Source organism: Lineus longissimus, chromosome 3, assembly GCF_910592395.1.
Source record: "Lineus longissimus chromosome 3, tnLinLong1.2, whole genome shotgun sequence".
Taxonomy (NCBI): Eukaryota; Metazoa; Nemertea; class Pilidiophora; order Heteronemertea; family Lineidae; genus Lineus; species Lineus longissimus.
In genome coordinates, this window is record NC_088310.1 from 10,099,716 (window position 1) to 10,126,615 (window position 26,900).

At 40.9% G+C, this 26,900-nt stretch overlaps 1 protein-coding gene across 1 annotated transcript; it reads right to left on the bottom strand.

Moving 5' to 3' along the window:
• Positions 1-671: 671 nt before the first annotated feature.
• LOC135485704 (uncharacterized) lies at positions 672-26,756 on the bottom strand. Its single transcript, XM_064768098.1, has 14 exons — positions 26,676-26,756; positions 26,346-26,424; positions 24,912-25,139; positions 23,225-23,548; positions 17,969-18,025; positions 16,642-16,764; positions 14,702-14,732; positions 13,687-13,760; positions 12,643-12,846; positions 12,232-12,288; positions 8,271-8,351; positions 7,099-7,149; positions 5,698-5,764; positions 672-4,264 (listed from the first exon to the last, which is right to left on the bottom strand). Exons 2-14 carry the CDS (start codon positions 26,422-26,424, stop codon positions 4,258-4,260), a joined length of 1,383 nt encoding a protein of 460 aa, XP_064624168.1. The 5' UTR covers positions 26,676-26,756; the 3' UTR covers positions 672-4,257.
• Positions 26,757-26,900: the final 144 nt, after the last annotated feature.

Here is a 26,900-nt window from a genome sequence, read left to right on the forward strand (position 1 = left end):
AATTTTGATTTGGCAAAAATGCACAAAATGTATACAGAGAACATAGACTGAAGTTTTAGTGCAGCATTATAAGCATTGTGTCGGTTATAAATTAAATTTACATGAAGGTTCAGGTGGGAGATCTGGTACGGGACACGTGGTAACATTTATAAATAATGAAATGAAATAAAAGGCAACAACTCGGAGCATTTTTACCAACCAAAAGCCTATACATGTAGTCCACCGGTGCCCGATCATGAAGAAAGCTTTTTCCGACTTTCAATCCTGCAATATTTAGCCCTAACGAATAACACATCGCAAATTCCGCGTTGGTTAATGTTCCGGGCAAATGTTTTAATGTTTCTTTGGGAAGCGTGTACAAGAAGGACAAGGTGAGGTGAGGGGACAGATGATGTAAGGTGATCTTCAGACCACTGGGAAAAATCGAGTTAGGGCATTCTACTTCTACATCTATTAAGGTAATACGGTGCTTAATGCTGTCACGGATGTAAAGCACTGTCCATTTGTGATTCTGTATATTCATGCAGCATGTAATCTGTCGAGTAGGACTAGTTCCCCAGGGGACATAATGTACTTTTACATTGCTAGCTGAGGTCAGTACTGGGGGCGATACAGAATGGAAGCGAAAACACAAATCACATTTAATTCAAAGTGTGCAAAAATAATTGGCAGTCCACAGAATATAACATGTAACGTTACAATATACAATGCACATGCACTCTAATGTCAAAGTGTTCGACGAGTGTCATAATCGGTAGTGACAAGACTGGCCTGTGATATATGTTTGTTTTTTTTTTATCGAAAGTGGCTCCCAGCTGTACCGTGAAATCTTAAAACCGCCAGGAAGGCGAATACAAACGGGAATAAAAAATTGTACATGTTTATACATCTAAGTAACAGTTACAATTACAACAACAAAAACAACCTTCAGTGCGAGTTTTCTCAGAGTCTGCTCCGCTGCATTGTATCTGTCGATGAAGTGGACATTATCCTCAGCGGTAGACACAACATCAGCCACACCAGGCAGCGAGCGGCCTTTTGGCACCATAATACGTTATCTAACGGCTTTCCAACACCACCACCACTACCGCCACCACCACCAACAACAACAATGGCGCCATGTTGAGGCTGCAAGTCATTTAGATAGGAGGGCCACCGCGTTCACTCTACGGCAAAGAAACCTTCGTTGAAAATATTCCCCTAGAGTAAAGGACTATATTCGCATAAATTTGTTCTATAATATTTTGCTATATCGCGGTAGCTCATCGACGTCTGGTGAGGTGGCCCCTTCTGGGGATTCCCAGAAAATGTTTGACATCATTACTTTGGAAATATGGAAGCCATTTAATACCAAACCACCATCACGATATCTAAATTGAGACCAAAACATTCATCAAATTACCCCATTACGTTGTGACGACATGCGTGCGCCAAGTCGTTTTTGACATCCCATTTTCAAAACAATCTGACGAATGTTTCCACGCCATCAATTTAGGTATGATGTAATCACAAACGTGAGATTCTTCCACGATTCTTCAAAAATAGCAATTTCAAAGCAGCGACTCTCACGGGTTACAGATAGCATATACATTATTAGACCATGATATCAATTTAAAGCTCAAGTTCCAAACTCTTTGATAACATCATAGTTAAATGAGTGACATTAAAACCCTTGCTTGAAAGAGGTAAACGTCGAATTCTATTTCGCCAACGTTATAGTGTTGTTTTTTCTAAATATAAAGGTGACATTAAAACACTTGTCAAATTGCCCCTACATATTGCGTCTGAACTACATGTACTTGCCTGAGCGAAAAAGATTTTGACATTCATTTTCATGATTATGGCGCTCAATGATGCATGATCGGAGGGTAATTTTTGAGGTGTCAATAGACCAGTCACTTCTCCTACTTTATGGTATATAATCCATGTGACTACATTCAGAAGATAAGTACGTGCACTTGACGCAAGGACCCAACGCGCCGCGTAGCGGCAAAATAGCGAAGCTGGCGAAACATTTATAACGGGTCACCGTGACCTCGCTATGGACTTATAGCGCGATTATGGGGTTGTAACTATTTTGCTGTATATTGTCACGAGGAAAGAAAAGCACGCGACCTAACGCCAACCAAGGCTATATATGTAAAGTGATAATTAGAATGTATATGGTTCAGGAAATGTTAATAAATAATCATTCCTTATCGTCTTTTGAGAGCATTTTTAATTGTAAAAAGTATATGCCTACGTCACAAAGTCTCTACAATGGTCATTTTTATCACAGTAGTCTCGCGCACGTCACAAAGTCTCTACAATGGTCATTTTTATCACAGTAGTCTCGCGCACTTATAAGCCTGGCGCAAGCCAGGCGTTCTTTGTACTGGACGTTTTCCACCACAATGTATCTGGGCCGAAGAAACACTGCGCAAGATAACCTCGAGCTGGTGCTAAGAATATATTATGATAATGAGCATACTCCTCATTGAGTTTTCCCAGAATGGTGCATATCGCGCGAAGCTACTTAGCCTAATAACATTAGCATAATACCATTAGGCCCAGCGTGGTGGCGCTGAGGCGGCCGCTGTAATCAAGAGAGTGGTTGAGTCACTTTAGAAGCTCCTTGGTGATAACAATTGAACGTAACCAAAATTGCTTACATTTCGCATTGCTACAGTGAAAGACCTAATACTGAAACCATATGTCTGTTGACTGTGCTTAAAGAGAGACTGGCATCAAGCCTCAGTCAACAGACACCACTATACCCCCTCACACTCAGAAACCACAAACGCCCACCCCTGCCTGCTAGCTTAAAACGTCTGGGTATTATGGACAATTAGTAATATTACCTTCGGATTACATTTCACTCATCCTGGATATGTTTGCATTATAGTATATATACAGCTATATGAGTACGTAAGGTTAGTAGTTTGATCAAAATGATCAGTTACGGTTATTGTCTTCAGTATGGGATATTATAGTGTACTAGCATTATACCCGTGGCGCAGGCAGGTTCAAATGGGCTATATCTTGAATAGATTGAATTGCAATGAAAATCTAATGCAATATCAAAGGAGCAATATTGAAGAGGCAAATTAAACAAACCATTTGTCCACAAACTCGGACCTAGCTGTGGCGTGCTGTATGTGTGCATAAAAAGTGTGTCAATTGGTCCGATAGAGATGATGAGGCAATGTCAATATGCCTCGTTCCTTAGTCAGCAATATGCCCCTTTTTATACGGAGAAGAAGGAGAACTCAGATAGGCCTTCACATGTCGGCTTCCAAATGTCTCGGGCAAGGCACTTCGTCGACAGGCAAGCTAGAAGTTCAGCATCGTGAGCAGCTCCTTGATAAGGCCATGTCAGGTTCAGCGTGCCTCTTCAGATACATCAAGTATTGAAAGCTGTGGTGAGCACATAAACAGACCATGGTAACCTTCATTTGAAAATTCCTTCATAATCAAGGGCTAGCTCTGACTAAAACAGCACCCATAAACAATAGACCATCAATTTGACCCCAGCTCCTTACTGCGGGAAAACCCAAGTCCAGCAACCAAAGTACCAAAAATACATTTTTGTTTACATTTGAACTGCACACATGCGTTTGTTTACAATTTCATTTCACGCGAAATCGTGGATTGAGAATAACATTAACCTGGGTTCAGCAGGTCAGCAGGTATACCGGCTGTTCCAATCATCCCCCACAGCCAGCTGTTCAAAAGGTAATGTTATTCACCCCAGAGGGAGTGCAGATAATTGATTAAGCCCCTGCATAATTTAACAGCAATAAGTGGTAAGGAGAATTGACAGTGTACGATTAAAAATCCCTCATTACTGCTCCACTGAAGTAAATTTTTGAACAAAACCAAGACGTTGCATCAGGGTAAGGTGTCACCACAATTCATGCAAAATTTCAAGGCAATCCAACGCCTCTAAGTGTGACTTTATTCGTCCCCCTTCCAGTATTATTATATAGATGGAATCCTTTAAAATGCAGGTTTCTCGTTAATCATCTTCTGTACTGATTTGTACGAGGAATCGGGGAAACTTTCGAAAAAGGTCGTCAATAAAGTACATTTACATACTTAGTACTTCGTTGCACTTCGTAAATGTTTCGAAACCTGCCTATTATGCCCAGAGGTGGTTACGACAGCAAGCAAGTCACGTGATTTCATGCTCGGGTCGTGCTTTGACGCCATCACGATACACCACCCGCACCAGTGTCTATTTCAATCTGGGTATATGTTGCGGTCTGGAGGTTACATTTAAGTCCTGAAAATAAACGCCAATATTGGTTAGATTTTGATAACTTCAAATTGATATTAATGAAATGGCCAGGGCCATTGTGCTCACCTCATGTGGAGGAAAGATGGATAAAGAGCATGGTATTGTGTCATGTAGTGTTAGGTTTGATGTAGGTCCAAGCAATTACAATTTCCCCAAAATGGCCAATTTACAGTACATTCGACCTCTGTGACCTTGAAAAGTAGGTCAAATCAAAGAAGACCCGGGTGACACATTGAGTGGTTGTTAGAATTAGATGTACCTATGATATAAAATTGGTGCCAATCGGGCAAGTCATTACTAGGAATAATGGCATTTTGAAGAATTTAGGATTTGGCCCCCTCCCTGGAGGCCAAACGGCACATCAGATCGCACCAAACTTCGGTACCTGAGATCACCTGACCAAGGGGTACATGTGTACTTAATTTGTGATCAATAGTCATTGCAGTTAAGAAACGTGCCAAAGTTACGGCCTGACAGCGAATTTATGCCATTTGACCTCTGTGACCTTGACAAGAAGGTCAAATTAAAAACCTGTGTGACATATACTGTATGGTGGTTAGATGTACCCATGATATCAAATTGGTGGCAATCGGGCAAGAAGTTAAGGAATAATCACATTTTTAAGGTTTTTGGATTTTGCTCCCTGGTGGTCAAGTGGTGAATCATATTGGACCAAACTTCGGTCCCTGAGATCACCTGACTAAGGGGTAAATGTGTACCAAATTTGGTATCAATAGTCATTGCAGTTTAGAAACGTGCCATCGTTACATCCTAACGGCCAATTTACACCATTTGACCTCTGTGACCTTGAAAAGGAGGTCAAATCAAAAACCCGGAGGATATATGATGCACCTTTGCTAGAAGTACCTACCATATTTTTTTCAAAATTTCCCGACTACTATTAAGGGAGATATTGCATATTTTCACTTTTAACGTTTGGCCCCCTGGTGGCCAAACCATGAAACGAATCGGACCGAAACTTGGTCTCCAAGGTGTCATTACATAAGGGTACATGTGTACCAAGTTTCAACTCAATAGCTCTAACAGTTACGAAACGTGCCCTGCTAACGGACGACGGACGACGACGGACGACGACGACGACGACGACGACGACGACGACGACGACGACGACGACGACGACGACGACGGACGACGGACGCCACGGTATGGGATAAGCTCACCTCTGCTAAGAGGTGAGCTAAAAAGTATAATTTTGTATTGCATTGACGACATGTTATATAACCCATTGGGCTACAAAGTCACAACGGTGGTATGCATAAAATGAAGTAAATACTGCTAATCAACCATGTTAACTAGTAGAAGCAAGCTTTCGACCTTATGTTGATATGACGATTGCGGCTATAGCCACCCCCGAAATATCTCTCAGTGAAATTAAGGCCCCATTTATTTTAACTGACCTGCGCATGGAAAGATATTCATTTTCCTGATTGTTGGATGACTCCGGGTTGTCTGTTTGGTAGCCAGCTGAAAAAAAATAGGACCCGTTATTTGGTTTTGCGATTGTAATATTAAAGTGCAAGTCGGCTGCTTTGCTTTAGAGATTGACTTCCTGCCTCGTCAAGTCCCGCCTAAACTAGTTTTATTCCTAAACAGTGGTTAAATATGTCAAGAAACTTTCGTGAAAGCCCAAGGAATGTCGGATTGGTGCAATGTGCACATCGGCGCATATCATGCACCTCTTGGTCCTCGGTTTTGATTCCCGGTATACTAAGGAGATGGAGATTGGGGCTCTCATCGGCGCATGTAGGTTTATCCAAGTTGCCCAACGTCCACCAGCACTAAATCGCCCAAATATTGTCGAAAGAGCCACCAATAATGAACCTAGCAATAATGAGCCTATAACCTCTCATGCTCTATTCTGAACAAGAGACCCAAGGGCCTGGTGCTCAGCTGAAATACATGGGTACAATGTACAAAACATGGAAAGTACCTGGTAGGTCTCTTTCAACCTAAATTTTGTTACCATATTGATATGTACCATATATACCAAAGTAAAATGACTCAGGGACAAATAATGACAAAATCTGCCACTTATTAGTGAAATTTAAGAACTTGAGCCCATGACCTTGAAGCGTTGGTCAAATCGATAACCTGGGTTGTAATTGAGACTTATTAGATACACCAACCATTTTGCCACTCTAGGTACAGCCACAGGCTTCGAAATGGCAAAATATGATTTCCAAGATGGCCGCTTGCCAAATTAAAAAAATAAAGAAAATGAAATATACAAGTAAAAAGGAAAAAAAAGATTTTTTTGGCCCTGAAGTGGGATCAAACCCACAACCTTCGGAGTTGTACAAGATCGGGAAATTGAAATAAAGATAAAACTAGGTCAACGCAGTAACGCCAACTGGTAGTAACAAACAAAACTGTTCAAATTTTATATCAAAAACCTACTTGCATGCAGTCTTCCTCAACTTTATTTCAAGCCTCTCTCTATTGGAATAAAGCGACAAAAAATCATTTGTAATTACGCCTTTAGCCCCCCCCCCGTGAGAAGAATTTAAGTCGAACTGTGCTAAAGTTTCTGTCAGGGGTTTTTCCTTTGCTGGTCTTCCTTATGGCCAGATTTGAAGTACATTGGTCTTACGGTTACAAAACGTACCCCATGTTGATGGATGGAGGGACAGATGCCATTCTGAATAAAAATGAGGAAAGACTCGCAATTAAATGCCGGTTCAACTTAAGAAGTGCGTGACCAGTCTGCCAGGGAGCTGTGGACAGGTGGCCTGTGGCGTGCATTGAGCGAGACCGCAGATATTTTGAACAGCGTATGTCAGGATTAATATTACACTCACCACGTTGCGATGTGTCCCTCGTATTGTTATGATATAAAGGTGGCGCGCCGCCTGAAAAAGAGAGAAACAGGCATATTGGACAAAGTCCACAGTCAAACATAATGATCGCCAATTAATATGTCTCGAGCAATAGCATGCCGCGAAGTTACTATTTATAGCTCACAAGATCATTTGCATAAGATATTGATGACGTTTTAGTCACGTGACAGGCGGACATCGACACTTATTTCTACGCATTTGAGCTTATTCCAAAGTAAATTATCTTTGACCCTGCATTGTTTTTAGCATGAATGATACCATAGTCAGAGAAAGAAATATTCAGAACAATTATGTAGTATTTCCAACACTCGGACATGTGCCAGATTGAATCTAACTGCCCAAGTTAGAACGCCTGAATCCATTACGAAACCGCATTTTGTCCGACATTGCCTGTAATTCAGCGATGGGGAAATAGAGGGCAGCAGCTGCAGTGACGTCATCTTCGCGGAATGCTATTCAGTCCAATGTGTACAGCGATGTACAGCTGTGCAGGTATGCTTGACGTAGGCACTGATATACTCGTGATTTTATGCATATTTGGGGAGAACTCGGCCAACTGCAATTCTCGGAGTCATGTGATCTGTATTAGCGTTATTTTTGGTGATATTTTGTAACTTATTTAGCTGAAGTAACTGGCGTCTAGTTCACAAGGGGAATAGTCAGGCATAGTTCACATGCATGTATGATAATTCATAGCCTGTTATATGTTAGATAGGACGCATTGCACTGTTGCAGTGAGGCCACGAAGGAAAATACCTCTGGGCGCTGGTCGTCTGGGTTGTGCTTGTACCCGAACTGCCTGCCGAAGATTTCATTGGTGCGCACTGGGAGGAGCGACACCTTAGCGTCACCATCGAGCCATCTTATCATTCTGAAAAGCTGGCCAACTGACCCGTGTAGCATCAACTGTTGTCATCACTGAGGTCGCTGGCCAGGGTGTCGCAGGTTTAATTTCTACCATGGTCGAATAACTTCTACCCCATGTTGGCCTACACAATTCTAACGGAGACTCCTCTAGTCTAACAGCGAGTTTGTACATTGAGTCACCAGAGCTTGAGATAAACTCTCAACTCAATATATCAAAAATTGCTTTGTCAAACATTGGCAGGGACGCTAACGGTTTTACAGCCTACCCCCTGCTGGGCCATCCTCCGGTGGTCTACGACCAATTCCTGCATCTGGGTTGATGTAGGAATAATCTTCATGCCAGTCACCTGACAAAGGAAAAACTAAATTGGGATGATTTGCAACCCAACTGCCTTATCATAATTTTAATCATGATAAAGGCAGTTAAAAGTGATTGAAAAAAATGTTGAAACAAGCCAAATAAAAAAGGCCAAACTAAACGATCCAAGTTTACATTGTAACATTCTTTGCAGGATTCGGACAAGTATGTTTATGGCATAAAATATAATATCATTCACATAGCCCCATTCGATTTGGTTCATTTTAAGTTTTACAAGGTGAACCATGGAACGTTTCATTTACTCGTTTATTTTGGCTTGTTCAAAACTTAAACGAGCCGAATTAAGTAGGCCCGGGTGAATAAAAGTGCTTTTTCATTTCAGGCAAATATCAACCTAACGCTTGCAATCATATTGCATCTAAATGTGATCTTCAATTTCATGTTTAGAATGTTTCTTTAGTTCGTTTAGTTTGGCTTGTTTCATTTGGCTCGTTTCAACGTTTACATAATACTGGTGTAACATCCGGGTGAAACGTTCACCAAACCCAGTGTTCACCTCATATACTGACATTACATTAACTTGAAAGGGATACATAAAGCTGTTAATCCGAAACCTCTTTCAAAGCATTTCTATATTAAGTGGCATAATCAAAACACCGAAGTTCTCCATTGTGAATATGGAGCAGTGGTTGGAAAGGTTTCGGTGTCAGAGAGACGAATAAAAAAATGGTAAAGGGTTTTTTACGGTTTGGGTCTTGGACTAACAAAAATTACTGAACACGTATAGAGAATGTCAGATGAATAAAAAGAAGGGCACACGTATGGAGAAGGGGTTGGTACGGTCTGGTTCTCTGATTTAAAAAATAAGTGCACGCAAATACAAAAAAGTAGGGCGTCTGTGTGGAGAAGAGGTTGGTACGGTCTGGTTCTCTGATTCAAAAAATAAGTGCACGCAAATACAAAAAGTAGGGCGTCTGTGTGGAGAAGAGGTTGGTACGGTCTGGTTCTCTGATTTAAAAAATAAGTGCACGCAAATGCAAAAAAGTAGGGCGTCTGTGTGGAGAAGAGGTTGGTACGGTCTGGGTCTCGGATTGATATAAAGAATTGCACGCGTACAGAAAAGGGTTCGGTACGGTTTGAGTGTCGGATTAATAAAAGGAAGGGCACCCGTAAGGAGAAGGGGTTTGTACGGTTTAAATGTCGGATTGATGAAAAAGGGAACCTGCATGGAGAAGGGATTTGTACGGTTTAAATGTAGGATTAATAAAAAAGGAACCTGGGAGGAGGGATTTGTACGGTTTAAATGTCGGATTAACAAAAGAGGGAACCTGCATGGAGAAGGGGTTTGTACGGTTTAGATGTCGGATTAACAAGAAAGGGAACCTGCATGGAGAAGGGGTTTGTATGGTTTAAATGTCGGATTAATAAAAAAGGGAACCTGGTAGGAGGGATTTGTACTTTTTAAATGTCGGATTTACAAGAAAGGGAACCTGCATGGAGAAGGGGTTTGTACGGTTTAAATGTCGGATTGATGAAAAAGGGAACCTGCATGGAGAAGGGATTTGTACGGTTTAAATGTCTGATTGATAAAAAAGGGAACCTGCATGGAGAAGGGGTTTGTACGGTTTAAATGTCGGATTAACAAAAAAAGGAACCTGCATGGAGAAGGGGTTTGTACGGTTTAAATGTTGGATTAACAAAAAAGGAAACCTGCATGGAGAAGGGGTTTGTATGGTTTAAATGTCGGATTAACAGAAAAGGGAACCTGAATGGAGAAGGGGTTGGTACGGATTTGGGTGTCAGATGTCTATTTTTTCAGATGATTAACAGGAAGCGCATTGTTTGTAGGTAAAGGATAGGTTATTAGGAGGTCGTGGGTTCGATTATCGGAAGGGTCTCCGCTATTTCGCGTTTGAGTCCTTGAGCAAGGCACTTTACCCTACTTGCTTCTCTCCACACATGCAGGAGTAAATGGGTACCGAGTTCTGGCAGAGTTGGCACACTATAAATGATGGTCCTGAGCGCTGTGTAGTTGCAGCTTGGATCCCTGTGATACTCCCAGATGGTAGAGCTTGAACCACGAATGTACAGGCCATTAGCTAGAGGTAATAATGTGAAGTACTTTGAGCGAGTGAGACCAGTTGGCTTTAGAGCTAGCAAAATGTGTTTTTCGTGTGTTTTTTCGCATGAATCACTGGCGAGGCTAACATGCTAAGGGTAATAGACGATGCTGCCATCGTAGCCAGGCACCTGAAGTCTAGATACAAGATCGCTCCGACTTTCTAAGTATCCTGGTGGTCTAATGGTAAAAACACTGGCCACACACGCCAGCGTCCCGGGCCCGAAACCCGCGGTGGTCAATTTTATTCTTCTTATTTTTTCCGTGATTCTTATCATTTCGGAGTGAATATATCTATATTCATAAGTGGATCTCACTTTCTGTAATAGACAAAATCTTTCAAAATATGGCTGTTCTGATCGCGCAGATTTGTTACTTTATACGTATTCTTACATTAAATTTGTGGATTGAATGCGACCACGTTTAAAGTGCATAAAGACCCATAAAATCAGATAAATCGTACTTTAAAGATGAAGAAAACGACAAAGCCAGGGCGATATGACACGGGCGCACCGCCTGTTGTTAGTTTAACCAACTAATGTAATATAGATTCCGAGCCTTGACCAACGCCAATATATACGCCAAGTGGTTACTACCAACACCGAAACGGACAACTTCAGTACATACACAATAAATTATAACGGCAACTACGTGTACATAGTCCCACCATGTTCACAGATTCTGTTTAAATCCCATCGGAATGTCACATCATACTAGAAAATGCCAAAAGGACTCTATATGGAACAGTGTTCTAAACTTTCGGTTGAATTTTCAGGGAGAAGTTGTTTCGGTTAAAAGTATCTAATCAGCATATTTGTAAATAGTATATATTGTTCTTTTGAAGCGGCAAATAACGGCCAAATTATAATCGATATGAAATGCAAATGTTTTTCTCTGTTGGTTATTCCTTACCAAATCCGGCACGCCCCACCACAAATATTAAGCAGCTTAATCGAACACTCCATGTGTCCATGCCCCAAACTTAATTTGTAGTAATTGCTATTTATCATTATTATTATTACTGTCTGAGCGTTCGATAAATGATAAAACAGCCAAAGGTCATTGAGATCACCGGTTAAACGTTGGATAAGAGATGTGCTTCTACAAGTACACAAGTCAAATAGCTAGCGTATGTCATTTGGCGCGTGTGACCTTGAAAGATTGTTCATACTGGTATTATGTGTACGAAGTTTCAAGTTCATAGCTTACGTGGTTAAGTTACAGGCCACTGTTTGTGAATTCCGCACGGACGACGACGGACGATGAATACGGACTCTCTGCGGTATTATATGGACTCGCGGTACGGAGTAGCCAAGAGGAGAGTACTTGTAGGAGGAGGGGTTGGTACGATTTGAATGTCGGATTGAGTGAGTACTTGTCTGGAGAAGGGGTTGATATGGTGTGGATGTCAGATGATAAAAATATAAAGGCAGGTGCATTAAGGGGAGGTGGCCCTTTTGTTTGGGTGCCAGTTGAACAAATTGAAGGGCTTTTGTGTGGGGAAAGGATTGGTACGGTTTACGTGCCAGATGAATAAAAAGAAGGGCACCTGCATGGAGAAAGGTCAGAACGGTTTGGGTGTCGGATATTGTAAGGACACGTGTAAAGTGAAAGAATTAGCTTGGTTTGGGTGTTAGATGAAGAAAGACAAAGGCACGTGTAGTTTGGTATGGTGTGGGTGTCAGATGAATAACAAGTATGGCACCCGTATGAAAAAGGGGTTTGCATGGTTTAAGTGACGGATGAATCATAGATGTGTACAAAATATTCAGAAGCATCTTTTAATTACCTTGTGGATCACGATCGTCGATTGTTTCGATGTATATACCTCCGTCATCATCACCACCTTTTAAATATAAAGTCGGGAACCTCATACCATTGTAATATCTCCGATCATTTCACAAAAAATAAGTCAGTTAAGTCAGTTAATCTTTATATGGCCGAGAAAGATGCAGGGAAAAAGCTTCAGAGGAATGAGAAATACCAGTTAATTACCGGTCTAGAGGAGTGGATCGAGACAATAGAGAGTTTACATGTGTAATATTAAATGATGAATATATCAATAATATGGTGTTACGTCGATCGAAAGATCTGATGGACTTGGGTCCCAGAATTCAACTCGCTCTTAAACCAATGTTCCACGAAGACGTTTGCTAGTAGAACTTCTTAACCAAACAAAAACGCCCATGGTATCACTTACCGCTGTGCTCGTGGTCTTGCAACTGCTGCAAGAATCTTCTAGCCTCCACCAGCTTCAGAGGTGGCACGATGTCTTTTGCATCGAGGAACAGCAAGTCTTGGGTTTCCTGAACACCAAGTGTTGCAAAGAGTTCAACCAGCTTCTTCCTTGTGTTGTTGCACACGTTCCGGAGGTAGCGGGTCACTATACTCGTGAGGGGAGATGCTAAACAAGAGATCAGAATGATGGTAAAACCTTTATTGACCTCGGTCATTCGCCATATTCCTCAATCAGGAGTGTTGGACTTCCGATCAGGTATTGGCCTAAGAAATATCCATTACTACGACGAAAAAGTTATCCAAGCGGACTGGACAAGGTCCGGGTTTACAAGCCAGGTTGGTGGCGACATGTGTAGTAATGGCAAAAACATAATGAAACTGAGAATAAGACCGTTCGTAGTAGGCATGCGGAACGTAAGAAAAGAAAACGCTGACAGCAAGATCGAGAAGATAGAACATGTGGTTATGGAAAAACATCATACAGATAGCTGAGGCAAGACTCGCAGGAGTTGGGGTGAGGGTGGGGGAGGAGTCGAGAACAGTCAGAGCTACCTAGATCGTCCGGGTGAGGGATTTATTACGAAAAACCTAGTTGCGGTCCTGAACTAAGGGCACAAGAAGTATAAATTTAACATGATTAACAAAAAGGTAGACTACACTTTAGTAAAGGAGAGGTTTTGTAAGTTAAATGATGTAGCCAATTTTCATTTGGAGCAAACACTCGAACACATACATGTATAAGGAATCTGGTCTGGTGTCCGGTAAAAACGTCCTGGAGTCAAAAAGTCCCCGGCTTATCAAAGTCAAACCATTCTGGCTTTTAGATTTTGAAAATCACTTCTTAAGTTTTCTTCATATGAAATTACGAATGCAAACATACAAAAGGATACACTATTGTTCTCCTGATGCTATATGTGGTATCACACTCTAAAGCTTCGGGGCTATATTCCCACATTGCCATCGGTTTGTTCTGGAAGCTATGGCTCCAAACAAAGTAAGAACTCACCTTGAGGAAAAAGTTCATCATCATGAACTCGAGGAAATGCGGCATTCCAATGGTCTGTTACGTTAGCCAAGGATCTGCATTATATAAATATATATGAAATATTGGATGTTATTTGACAGGTAAACAGATTATCTCGTTTCTCAAGTGAGATTTCGTGAATATCATTTGCTTGGAGACGTCACGTGTGAGGGTGGCATTTCGTCATGTCTTAAAAGCCTTTCGTCGTGCCTCGCATATAGCTGCCACACAAAAATCGGATTTGTGATATTTGAAAATTTGACGGGGCTTTGCACCAATTACATTTTACCCCATGAGAGGGTTAATATATTAGAAGGGATTTTTTTTCTGTTCAGTAACAAATTTGTTGCGAAATAAACCTGTAGGAAATTCATTATAAATTAGTGAAGAAAAAATCCTAAAAAATCTAAATTCTTTATTTGTTTCTTGATTTCTGATGAAAATCTGAGATTTATTTTTGTTATGACACAAAAATAAAACCCATTTTTTTAAAAATTTCATCAGAAAAAATCTAAACTTTTTGACCAGCCATAGGCTAATGCCATAACATATTGAAACATTTTTTTTTCTCACGTTACCCTATTAATGGCTCGATGTGACAGGCCCACAAGTAAGTCTTTTTGTCCTACAAATTCCTCCTAAGACCAAGCGATTTTTGGTGGTTTCACGCACACTATTTTAATAGCGTATGGAAAATTGCTGTGTGTTCAGGTTTTATTTCTTCATGCAGACGACGATTTGAAGCGAGTTGTGTTTTGAACCGTCTCAATCATCTCAGAATGGAATTAATATTCACCTTATCAAACAGGATAACAATACAGCAGATCAGACTCGAAGATTAGTAGTAAATCGCCACATTTACGGCATTTTTTCGAGTAATCTCGCCGCGTACAATACACGGGCAATTGACGCAATATTACTGGCATTGAGACTATCCTTGAATATGTTGTCTGCCGGGAGAATGCATGCATGCATGCTTGATGATTGCTTTATCTACCTTTCAACGTTCACGATGTTCGTCACGGCACCTGTAAAAAAATATTATTCGAATGGTCTTATTAGGCTTGACAAGTATGCTCTCATTGGATAACATTGCCTGCAACTGGTTCAGATTAAAAAAAGATCCAGACCGTCCAACGATGGTATATTTCCTGTTTCAAGAATACTATTGGCAGCCTGGTCTACACTGGCAAACATGACCAAACATTTGTTTGCAAACATGACCAAACTTCGAGTTTGCGAATGTTTTGGGCACACGTCCACACCATAAACACAGGCAAACATTGCCAAACAAAAGTTTGGCATGAATATATTTGAGTGAGTAGCTCCAGCACATAATCCAAATCTGTTCCCTGATTGGCTGCTGATTGCAAACACCAGCAAACATGTTTTCCAGAAGGTGCATGGCCTAACACTGGCAAACAAGTTTGCTGATGTTTTCACTTGTTTTTCGACCAGTCCACACTGGCAAACAAGAGCAAACATGCCTCGGGAAACAAGGCCAGACACAAAGTTTGCTCATGTTTGCAAGCAATTGTTTGGTCGTGTTTGCTAGTGTAGACCGGGCTTCAAACAAGTTTGTGCTGATGTTTTCACTTGTTTTCCGACCAGTCCACACTGGCAAACAAAAGCAAACATGCCTCGCCAAACACGAAGTTTGCTCATGTTTGCAAGCAATTGTTTGGTCGTGTTTGCTAGTAGTTTTCACTTGTTTTTCGACTCGTCCACACTGGCAAACAAGAGCAAACATGCCTCGGAAAACATGGCCAAACACGAAGTTTGCTCATGTTTGCAAGCAATTGTTTGGTCGTGTTTGCTAGTGTAGACCCAAAAAGAGATCAGGGCTCGCTTGTTCAAAAGCACAAAAGTCACGTTCAGTTAAACACAGACGTCCGTTAAAGCTAACGTTGCTTAAACTCAGCCAAGGATGACAATCATCCAAATGATTCAGCGCCCATTAAAAAATGTTGTTCCTTCAAATTACGCGCACACGACGGACAAAATGACCAAAATTATTTAAAAAACATTGTTTGCATTATTTGTCCGTCGTTAAAAGGTGACGAAAACCAAGAACACTGTTCCAGCACAAAGTTCTCGGATATAAATCGTGTGCGATGTTTTTTTTGCCCGGAACGATATTTCTGTTTTTCGTCTTCGGCGAAATATGCTGAAGGGCAGAAACATGCATTCATCCACAGGCGGAAGTGTGGCACAGTCCGTACTGAACTGTGAATCTGTGGTAAATACATGACTGTGATGGGTGAAAGTGGATTTATTCTTCAATCTTTGGTGGATTCTTAATCTACAGTGCCAGGCCATAACAGGGATATACTTTTTGATAATTAATTTAGGGAAATATTGTCTCACTGGCCAGTTTAGAACTTGTATTCTATAGGCCCATATCAGTCCGCGAGTGACGATTTGATGGCAATGCTGTACACAAATCAATTTTTCTCAGGCAATCGGTATTGGAATGTTTTGAATTTTTACTATTATTCGATAAAAAGCCTCTTCATAACGCATATAAAATTTGGTGGGAATTAAAGCACCCTTGGTGTACATTTTTCACCAACCTATATTCATTAAAATGTACACAGATTGTACACGCTGGCTAGTAGAGGTCTCTGGCCTGAAAACTACCCTTTTGTTTTTGATTGGGTCATTTTGTTTGCCGTGTGCAGGTTACCCTGAAAACATTTGAAAATATTCTGAAAACAATGTTTAGCCAAATGTGAGCGATGTGATGTGATCTGCTCTGGTTTGGTCTGGTCGGGTTTAGTTGCAATTGGTACCGCGTAAACGGCCTCATAATTTGTTCAATGTGTTCAACGCAATCAATTTAGATTCAACTTGAATAATTTTTACGTTCATCGTGTGATAGGGGTATGACCCTATCGGCCAGCTAAAGAGACAAATTTAAGAAATACATGTACCAACCTTTCCGTTTCTTGTGGACCAGAAGCACAACAACGACGAGGATTATCAGAACGATACTGGCAGTGGCGCAACCAGCAACGGTCGAAATTGGTGGGCCAGCTATTGTATGTAAATTCTCTTCAGCTGGAAACCGGGGAGAAAATGCTTCATTTATTGCACTGGTCTTGCATGCAATGACAGGTGAAAGATCTATCACAGGCCAACATTTCTATATAGAATCTATAGAATCTATAGAATCTATGAAAAATCTATATAGATATTTCTTTACAAAATTGGTGGGCCATTCTAGGAAACATCAATTAAATAATTTCTAGCTCTTCACTACATAATGAGGTAATTGAGTATACCGCACACCAGATTATATAGTAAAGGTGTATCTTGCAGGGGGGACTCGCAAATCGTGGTCAAAGTCAGATCAAAAGGGATACGATGATGTAAAATATCGTATAAGGATGCAGCTGATGGGGATAACGTATAGGGTAAAATTAGATCCAGGGGGAAAAAACATTCAGCATTGCCTGCCGTGGCAATTATTTAATTTTATTAATCATAAAAAATTAGCCTATACATGTACATTTTGTACATCTCTAATATGATCTGACCAAAAAATTAGATTATTGACTGAAGTCCAAGATGGAGTACCGGCGCCTACTTCTAGTGCAATTCGCAAAAACCCGATTTCAAAACTACGTAGAATGACGGTCTGCAAGATCGTATAATCGTAAGAGGAATCATTATCAGAGCCAGATAAACCTTGAGGCATGTTCGTGTCTTGGGAAAACAGCAAAAAATGTCTCGCAGGTTGTTTTGGGCTCCAAGATACGAACACGTTCTTTTTCACAAACCAAGTCACATGATTACATAGTTGACTGTCGTATCATTGAACAAATCATTTGCAATTTAATTCTATGATTGTGCTCATCAAGATTAATCCTTTAGCCGAACTAAAATTACACTCGGAATGTTTTTGCACATAGGTCGTTTCGGCCCTATGCATTATGGGTGAACACTCAGCTGATGTAAAATAAATCATGGTTTGGTCGCGAAGCCAAGATCAGTAAAAACCCATAAATACGACCAGTAGTTCACGCTCAAGAGTCCAAAACGATCCGGACAAAATATTTACGAATGGACATTAACACGGTGGTGATTCAAATTTACGCGAGGAGTTATGTCGTTCCCCCAAGCAGACGACATTTTCCAAAGTGGTAACAAATTTCAATCTGCCAATAAATATAAATAGCAAGTCGGTCTTGTTTACAATAATTCTTGCAAGTATAACGTAATGACCACTCTTATAATCTCACTAGTTGTCAGGTCCACCTACCAGATTGCATTGCATTCACATCCTTGCATGTTAAAGTAACGTCTTCGTCACTGTCCACTGAAAAAAGCATGTTCATCACAATTTTAATGATTCAGTGGTGATCGCTTCTACCGCGCAGAAACATTTCAGTAAGAGAGGATCACATATTTTCTTGCATTTTTTAGTTAAAATAAAGATAAAAATACGGTCTCCTTTAATAATGGTTCCAGAATTGCATCTGATTCTGGTGGTCAATATCATATATATGGTTCTACTTTCAAAATCAATCAAATACCAAGGCATTAATATGGGTGACCCCCGCCCTTGTGATCAGTTCGGATAACGAAGTCGGTTTATGCCAGAAAGCATGGCCCAGCACTTATATAGTTTGGTAGCTTTGATATCAGCCTGGAGAGTCAGCACCACATTTCCCGAGGGCGCAGACAAGCCTGGGTTGGCTCGGATCGAGTTAGGATGTGTCATCGCTATTTCCCAGGCCATTTCGCTAAATCACAGAAAGTACTAAAATTTTGTAGAAAACCACACGTAGATGGCTCGAAAATACATACTTGCAAATGGTGATTATTCGAGACTAGCAGAGCTTACTGTATTTAGGGCAATATTACGCCTATTTAGCGAACCAGGGTAGATGACTGTTATCATATCATCTCATAGATAGCGCCTATCGATCTACTATTAGATAATAGTGTCGTGAGGCGATGACCTACATGCTTGAAAATCATGTCTGCTTTGGAGAAAGATATTCTATATATATTTATTATATCTATATAACTATCTATCTATCTATCTATCTATCTATTTGAAACATCCCCTCATAGACTCGAAATTATTATCAGAAAATGTACTATGAAGGCAATTTCTCTGGTTTAGTTTATTTCATATTTTTATCCTTGATGTCTGTTTCTTATCAATTCCACGGGAATGCCGGGTCTCTGTTATTGCAGTCTATCCATGTGTGCGTTTTCTCGAAGCGATGGCACTGAGCTAAGTACTCCTGCATTCAAAAGGAACAATGAATTTGTTCAGTTCTCGCTGTCTAGCGCATTTAAATGACTCTCTGCAGTAAATAAAACTGTCTGGAGAACTGTAGTTTTAATTGGATCACCATATAGAAGTATTTTCGAGGAATCTAAATGTGATTATGATATTTTTTTTAGCATTTTCTGTGGTTTAGCGAGATGAACTCGGGAATATGGAAGACATTTCCAGGAAAACCTACCTCGATTTGCGCCCAGCCTAGAATGCCCTCGATCGCATACAATGTGGCAATACAGGAGCAAATATTGATATTGTGAAATATACCATTAATCAATGTCAAACAATATAGGCCTATAAACGTCGCTGATGTTGTCAAAATCGAAACAGTAACATACATGTACTACACATGTACAGTGACTTATTAATTAGGTCAGTAACTTGTGACGAGGAAGTGACTATTTGGTAAGCTCGCCTTCCCAAACAACAACTTTTTGCCCTATACAGGGTGTATCAGAAAAAATTAGACTGTCGAAAAAATCATCATAAAATTAACATAGGGAGGAGTTTCGAAAAACTGGCTACACCCCTTTGTAGAGGGTGTGATTTTGCATCGAATTATACCAGTGTCATCGTTACCACTTTACGTTACAATGAGCATGGACAGTTTGAATTTTGAAAAATTAAAGTCCTTTGCGCACGGGAATGTGAGGGTTAAAATTGGATGTGTCAAAGTGAACGAAAAGTTTAGATGGAGTTTTACTCGCGTGCCAAAGCGTTTTTGAAATAATTAACCCTTTCACCCTCTAATCCTGAAACAAAAATATCTCATTTCTGAGTGTAGATCTTCATCAAGGGGTCTAGAAACTTAAACTGTTTTACATGTACTGACTGTTAGGTTTACATGAATGTAAGCGTACACCGTCATTGTTCGGCTCAGGAAGATCACTTAAAAGAAAAAATAACCTAATTGTACAGTAGCCCATTGGCATTTTAACAAAGCATTCACAATGTACATGAACATGTAAATGTACAATGAATTAAACTGTCAAATCACACAATTCTCCTTACAAAGTTCTCGTACTTTCTGGAATTTCCTGTCATGGTGCAATGGGACAATCAAAAGTTCCTTAGTCCTCCACGTGGGCACCGTTTCTTTGAACGCAGATTTGTGCCCTTCGCAACATGTGCCCAACAGCACGCCTTATCACCGCTCCGTCTTCCCTTAAGATCTCAACTTCGGCTGTGATCCTTCTCTCAAGATCATCCAGGTTGGCAGGGGGTGTGACATAAACCTTTGATTTAAGGTGGCCCCACAGGAAGTAGTCGAGTGGTGTAAGGTCGGGAGACCGCGGAGGCCATTCCACTGGTCTGTTCAACGCAACAACTCTGTCTCCGAACAGTTCTGTCAGCCGCTCGGTAACAACCCTCCGTCTGTGGGGTGGCGCGCCATCCTGCGCCCACCAAGCGCGCCGGAATTCGATGGCATCCCTTCCTTGTGGTCTAAACCTGCGCATTCTGTTGATAGCGGGAACCACACGTTCATTGATCATTTGGAGGTAGTCCTGGCCATTCAGGTTTTGGCGAAAGAAGAAAGGTCCGACGATGGCTCCGTTGCCGACTAAGCCAATCCAGACCGTTACCTTGTGCCGGGTGTCATTGCGCTCGTATGCAAAATCAAGTGGTTGCTCTCCCCTCGGGTGATATTCCCTTACGTTATGGCTGTTCACAAAAGCATTCATGGCGAAGCCAGACTCATCTCCGATGATAAAGTCATCGAGGAAACGTTGCCGCTGTCCAAGCAACCACTGGCAGAATCGTAGGCGACGTGCCAAATCGCCGGGAAGAAGTTGATGCCTCTTAATCATTTGGTACGGGTGGAATCGCAGGTCAAGGCGCGTGATACGATTGAATGTGGTTGACGACATGCCAAGACCGTTCCTTCTGCAGCTGATGGTCTCCTCTCTCTCTTGTCCGACATGGTGTTCGTCGAGGAGGGTCCTCACTGCTTCAATGTTGGCTGGAGTACGTTCCGTCCTTCGTCGGCCCGACCTCCCTTTGTTGAGATTGTGGCTGGTTCCAGAAGTACGGTACTTATTGACGTTGTTGAAGACGGTGGCACGACTTGGAACTCTCACATTTGGAAATTGACGTTGGAACCGCTCAAGAACAGCAGGGACACTTTTGGTTTGGAGATATTCAGTAACCAGAAAAGACCTCTGATGAGGGGTGTACTGTGGCCTGACCATTTTGCATCCATACCACAGGACCAAAGCCAAACAGTGAGGACAAAATGCACAGATGCTCACAGATTTATGGCCGGGAATTACGTTAGGCCTATTATCTAACCAACATAAGGTAGCTATTTGAAGAAAATATGAAATTGACAAGAGAGGACTTATGGTTATTATGGTCACGACCACTTCAAGCCATTGCGTTAACCCCTTGATGAAGATCTACACTCAGAAATGCGATAGTTTTGTTTCAGGATTAGAGGGTGAAAGGGTTAATTATTTCAAAAACGCTTTGGCATGCGAGTAAAACTCCATCTAAATTTTTCATTCACTTTGACACATCCAATTTTAACCCTCACATTCCCGTGCGCAAAGGACTTTAATTTTTCAAAATTCAAATTGTCCATGCTCATTGGAACGTAAAGTGTTAACGATGACACTGGTATAATACGATGCAGAATCACACCCTCTACAAAGGGGTGTAGCCAGTTTTTCAAAATTCCTCCCTATGTTAATTTTATGATGATTTTTTCGACAGTCTAATTTTTTCTGATACACCCTGTATATAGATGGAGATCAGAACTCATTCATACTTAGCATTCTAGGAGCTTATTATCATTCATTTTGGCAATGCTGCATGTCAACAACGGTAGACGGTAATAAAGGCACTGGAAAAAAAGGTACGGAAAAAAGGCACTAGGTAAAAAAGGCACTGGAAAAAAGGCACCAGGAAATCACTATACTAGGTAAAAAGGCACTGAAAAAAAGGCACCAGGAAATCCCTAGGTGAAAAATTCATTTGGGGTGCCCCCCCCCCGTGCATTTCTATATGTGTAATGTGCTATGTGTAATGTGCTCCCAAGTCTTTCTCACCAATAAAACTGCAATTAGACTCATCAAGAATGTTTTGCTAGATGTCAATAGCCACTCTTGTGATAAACTATTGTATCTTGTAGAAATAGGTTATTGGTGAGGGAACCCTGAATCTAACTTGATTAAACTACTGGACCAAATTGGATGATCTTTGTATCATTTTTTATAAGGATTCCCTGCCTAACCAGGCTAGTTTTTCTGGTCGGAGGGTACTGAAAATAGGCTGTTCCGTTTTTTTGGATCACCCAGTATTCGGTTGATGTAGAAAAAAACTACACATAGAAATGCACATAGAAATTTTTATTTTTATTTTTTATCTATGCAGTAGAGATTTCTCACGAGATTTCCCATACATTTTTTCTGGTGCCATTTTTCCATTGCCTTTTTTTCCAGTGCCTTTTTTACCCAGTGCCTTTTTTCCTGGTGCCTTTTTTCCAGTGCCTTTTTTACCCAGTGCCTTTTTTTCCTGGCGCCTTTTTTCCAGTGCCTTTTTTGCCTAGTGCCTTTTTTTCCTAGTGCCTTTTTTTCCGTACCTTTTTTCCAGTGCCTTTATCACCTACATTCGTAAACAAAAGTTATAGTGAATGACCTTAGCAATATACCCAATGTATTTATCACGCTTATCAGTAGTTAATCGCATTTTAAATTTCGTTTAATTTGTGACCCATACGTGTATTATGCATCTTCATCATTGATTGTTGACAAAACACGAGTTAAGATAAAGTGAATCGAGAGCGAGAAGTCGCCCATTGTTGATTTTGCGCATATTAATTCCATTAGACGTCACTGCTCGTCTACGGCTCGCTAAACAGGGTAGAGTTATTTTTGCCAGGCTACATACTGAGTTGATAATTCAGTGTTGTTCGGCAAGCGGCTCTCCAAACAGGACAAAAAAAGGATGCTAGTTTGGCGAGCGGCTTGCCAAATATCCCTAGCCGATTTATCATGCTTCGAAGAAAACATTACATAACACAAGAACAGGCCTAAGGCTGGGAAGAATCGATGACTCTTTCACTTTCAATCACGTTTCAGTCACCGTGAATTATTTCTGATAATCGATGGTATCTACAATGAGGAGTCAGCACACTTCTGACATGGATTTCTCTTCGAGACATTAAACTTAATATTTCTGGGCATGACCGTCTTTTCGCAACAATGATTTCATCGAACTCACCCGACAGCTTCATCCAAAACCGGTGGTCTTTACTCTCGTTATTATTTTTGTAGACCACCTTGAACATCGTCGGAATGGTGACACTGAGTGGACCCCTGATTTTCTTGACGAAATGACCAAACTTTATTTCCGGATCTGCAAACTGAAATCTTCCCTGATTAACCGTCACGCTAAATTTGGCTGGTTTTGTCAACTCCGTGTTGCATTCGCAATGCCTGTTTTTGGACAGATCCTTGGGGTATCCCGGGCTATGGAGGTAAAATGGCGTCATCTTGATTTCGCCTTGGGTACATATACTGTACATCGGAATCCGTTCCAAAGGCACTGCAATAAGAAGGGAATAACGATAGGCGAGATAATTGTTCTTTTGAACCCATCGTGCTAGGAAAATCTGTCCGATGGATAAAGTGTCAGTGAACAAATGATTAGATATCATGCGCTTTTTATGCATATCTGAGGCATTTGGGGCCATAGGTCTGTAGGTTCATAAAGAGTGGCCCAGAAAACATTTACCTCACACAGTGGATACACAATAGAATTGTATTGTGCAAGGGAAAAGTTTTCTGGGTCACCCTGTAGATCAACCTTAATCCGTCAGCATATAAAATACAATCGGTAGAAAGCATGAAAGTGTGGTAAAGCTATACAGCCGGTGTGTCTGTGGATATTCCATTGTTCATATACAGTAGACACAGTAGACATCTTGAGTGACCATGACTAGACAAAGCTAGAGGGACAAAGAGGAAAACGTATCAACCTGTCATTCAGCAATTCCAAACGAGGGGAAACACTCAGAAACCGAAACACTAAAAAACGTCACACCGGCATAAGTGCAAAAGAGACGTCTCGTCCATAACTATGAAATATGAGTAGAGACGAGCCTTCAGACTATTAGGTGACACAAACTAGATCATATACTTTCGATTTTGAATAATTCCCACGATATCAATAATGAATTTATGGAAATGTGGTCACATGTAGCTGAGATCAATAGTTTTTGTTTCCTGTGTTCGATCGCATTACATGTATTTGCATTTACAATAGACATTTGCAATTTTTGACACCTCAGCAGCCGAGCAGGATAAATTTGATTGGTAGAGAATCAAATTTTGAGACCACAGTACGGCATCCCCTATTGTTTTAAAGTTCTGTGGCTGGTGTTTCATAAACCGATCGAACTGGCGCAAACATCCATGTCACACCACTTTTAATTTAGAAGATCAGATCAGTCATTGGTTGTTTAAGGACGTTGGCCAAATAAACAATGCTCCTCTCGAGATTGGTAAGGTGCTTGTGCAGCGAATGTCTGGAAATAGGCCTAATTTGATGGAAACTTCTCCATATATATGGTACCCATACGAAAATTGCGTTTCTTGCCACTGTAAACCTTTTAGGTCTTTTTAGCCAACAAAAATATGCAACCCCTAGGTTCTTCAGAGAAATGTAAAACCCCTTAAGGTTTTTGAGTTTTTGAAAAAAACATCTGAGCGTTGTTCGTTTTCCAAAAATTCTTTTTAATAGGTGCTTGTCGGTGTTGTAGGCACTGGCGCCAAACGGCAGCTGGCGGCGTTCTACGGCGGTTGCAGCTTAGATCCACAAACCTGCGAAAAATCCTGGAATCGCGCCTGACTGGATATTAATGCAAATGAAGTAAAGTTACACTCTGGGAAGAAGTAACTTTACCTACCACATTCGTAGTCCAAATCTAAACGATGCTTGGTCACCTTGAGGTCACAGGTGTCACGTAGATTACACAGATCCCAGAGCGAATTCGTATCCGGGGTTTTATACAGCCGTTTGCCGCACGATCTTTCACAATTGAGGCATCCGTATGCATTTTGGATCCAAATTCTCTCATTCCTTGGACAGCGGATGGAGATTCTTTCGTCCACACACTTGGTAATGTGTTCCAAAGCTAAAAGAGGAAAGTAAAGTTTTTATCCTGAAGTGATTTTTGCCTGCCAGTCGTCCACAAACATCTGCGCGCTTGGAGGATTCGAGGGTTTTATCCGACTAATTAGTGTTCCCGCACTCCGCGGCAAACCATTAACAACTGATGACATGTTTAGGCTCAAGCTGGGGGTATGTGAAAACATACGATGATTGAGAAAAATAAGCTTTTTTACAGTGCATGGCATTATCAAAATGAAAGTAAAAATACTTTAACAAATGATGGAGTGTCTTCTTGCCGCTGGGTTATGAGAAATCATAGAAGAACTGTACATACATGAAATATACGACTTATACCAAACCAACCTTTACCCCTACTTATGGCAGCGCTCATTGTTGTTGAAAAGTCACATAGCCTACCTCGGCATAAATTACTGCTATATACGTCGTGGTGTGACAGCGCCGCGGAATAACCCTTTGGCATCCAATGAGTAGGCCCTACACGCCGATGAAAGGAAATTCTGCTTCCATTTGTAACAATATTATTTAGCATGAAATAACATTTGAGGCATCTTTTATACAACACGACAACACAACATACAAACTTATGCACGCACGCACACATACGTGACATATAACTTCCGAAATACGAATTTTCCTATGTGCTCAACTGCTAAAGCAAAATCCCGAATCTCGTATAGTCATTATTCATGATGATAATAGAGTCACTTGAATTTAGTTCCATGTCGTATTTGCCATGTAAATCTGCTGTTTTGAGGTCTTTCATATAAGAAATAAATAAGAAAATATCCTCGCCCGATCACTGCCTAGCGTAGAAGTATTAATGTCCAAGGGTAGATTGGTGGGGGAACATAGGATCCTATCATGCGCTTTAATCTCTTGGCCGTTGATGTTCATGGCCTCTATAGAACTACATGTATATACAATAATCCGTCGAAAAACTAAAGGGCGGGGCATTTTTTCCAGAGGGAAATTTTTTAATCGACTAAGGTGTAAAAGGAATGGACGTCCTAGGAATGCAGGACCCCATACAATACTGTGTATTGTCAACGAATGTGGTTAATGGTTTGGTTAGGGTCAGCTACATAATCTTCAACAAAGGAATTCGGCGACTCTATTCAATTTAACAAAAGGACCGGACTTAGATTCCGGGGGTGGGGACTTGCATTTCTTTTACACCGGCATGCCAGCTACTGTAATCATTACTTACAATGGGTCCTCGAACTCAAAAACAACACCACTGTTATCACTCGAGCATAAAAAGAACATATAACTATCGGCAACAACATCTAAAAATTAAAAGAAGACATTTAAAAATGTGATGTGTGTGGGGTCCCTGTTCAGGTCAACATTCCATTTGGGGCACGAATATGTCCAAAATACAATCAAGTTCGGATTTTCCTTTCTCTGCAAATACGCGTACTTGATGAGCTCAAAATAAACGAAAATGAACAACAAACTTACATGTCTATGCAGTCCATATTCTGATGATGTAATATGGTCATAGAGGAGACATCCCCTGCTTGAAGAACTTGCTTACCTTCAGTACGCTTGAATGCCTCACAACTCGATGCCCAGAAATGACGGCAAGAATAAGAAGAATGGCAATGTTTTAATGACGAATACCGGTACCAAGACCTCACTATAACATCCCTTTGTCACCGTTGTAGTGTAATTAAGAGAGTCTATATTATATCGGGTTATGCAGAAAAAAGACTGCTTCTCTTTAAAGTTGTATAGCTGAGGGATGGACGCACAAAAAATA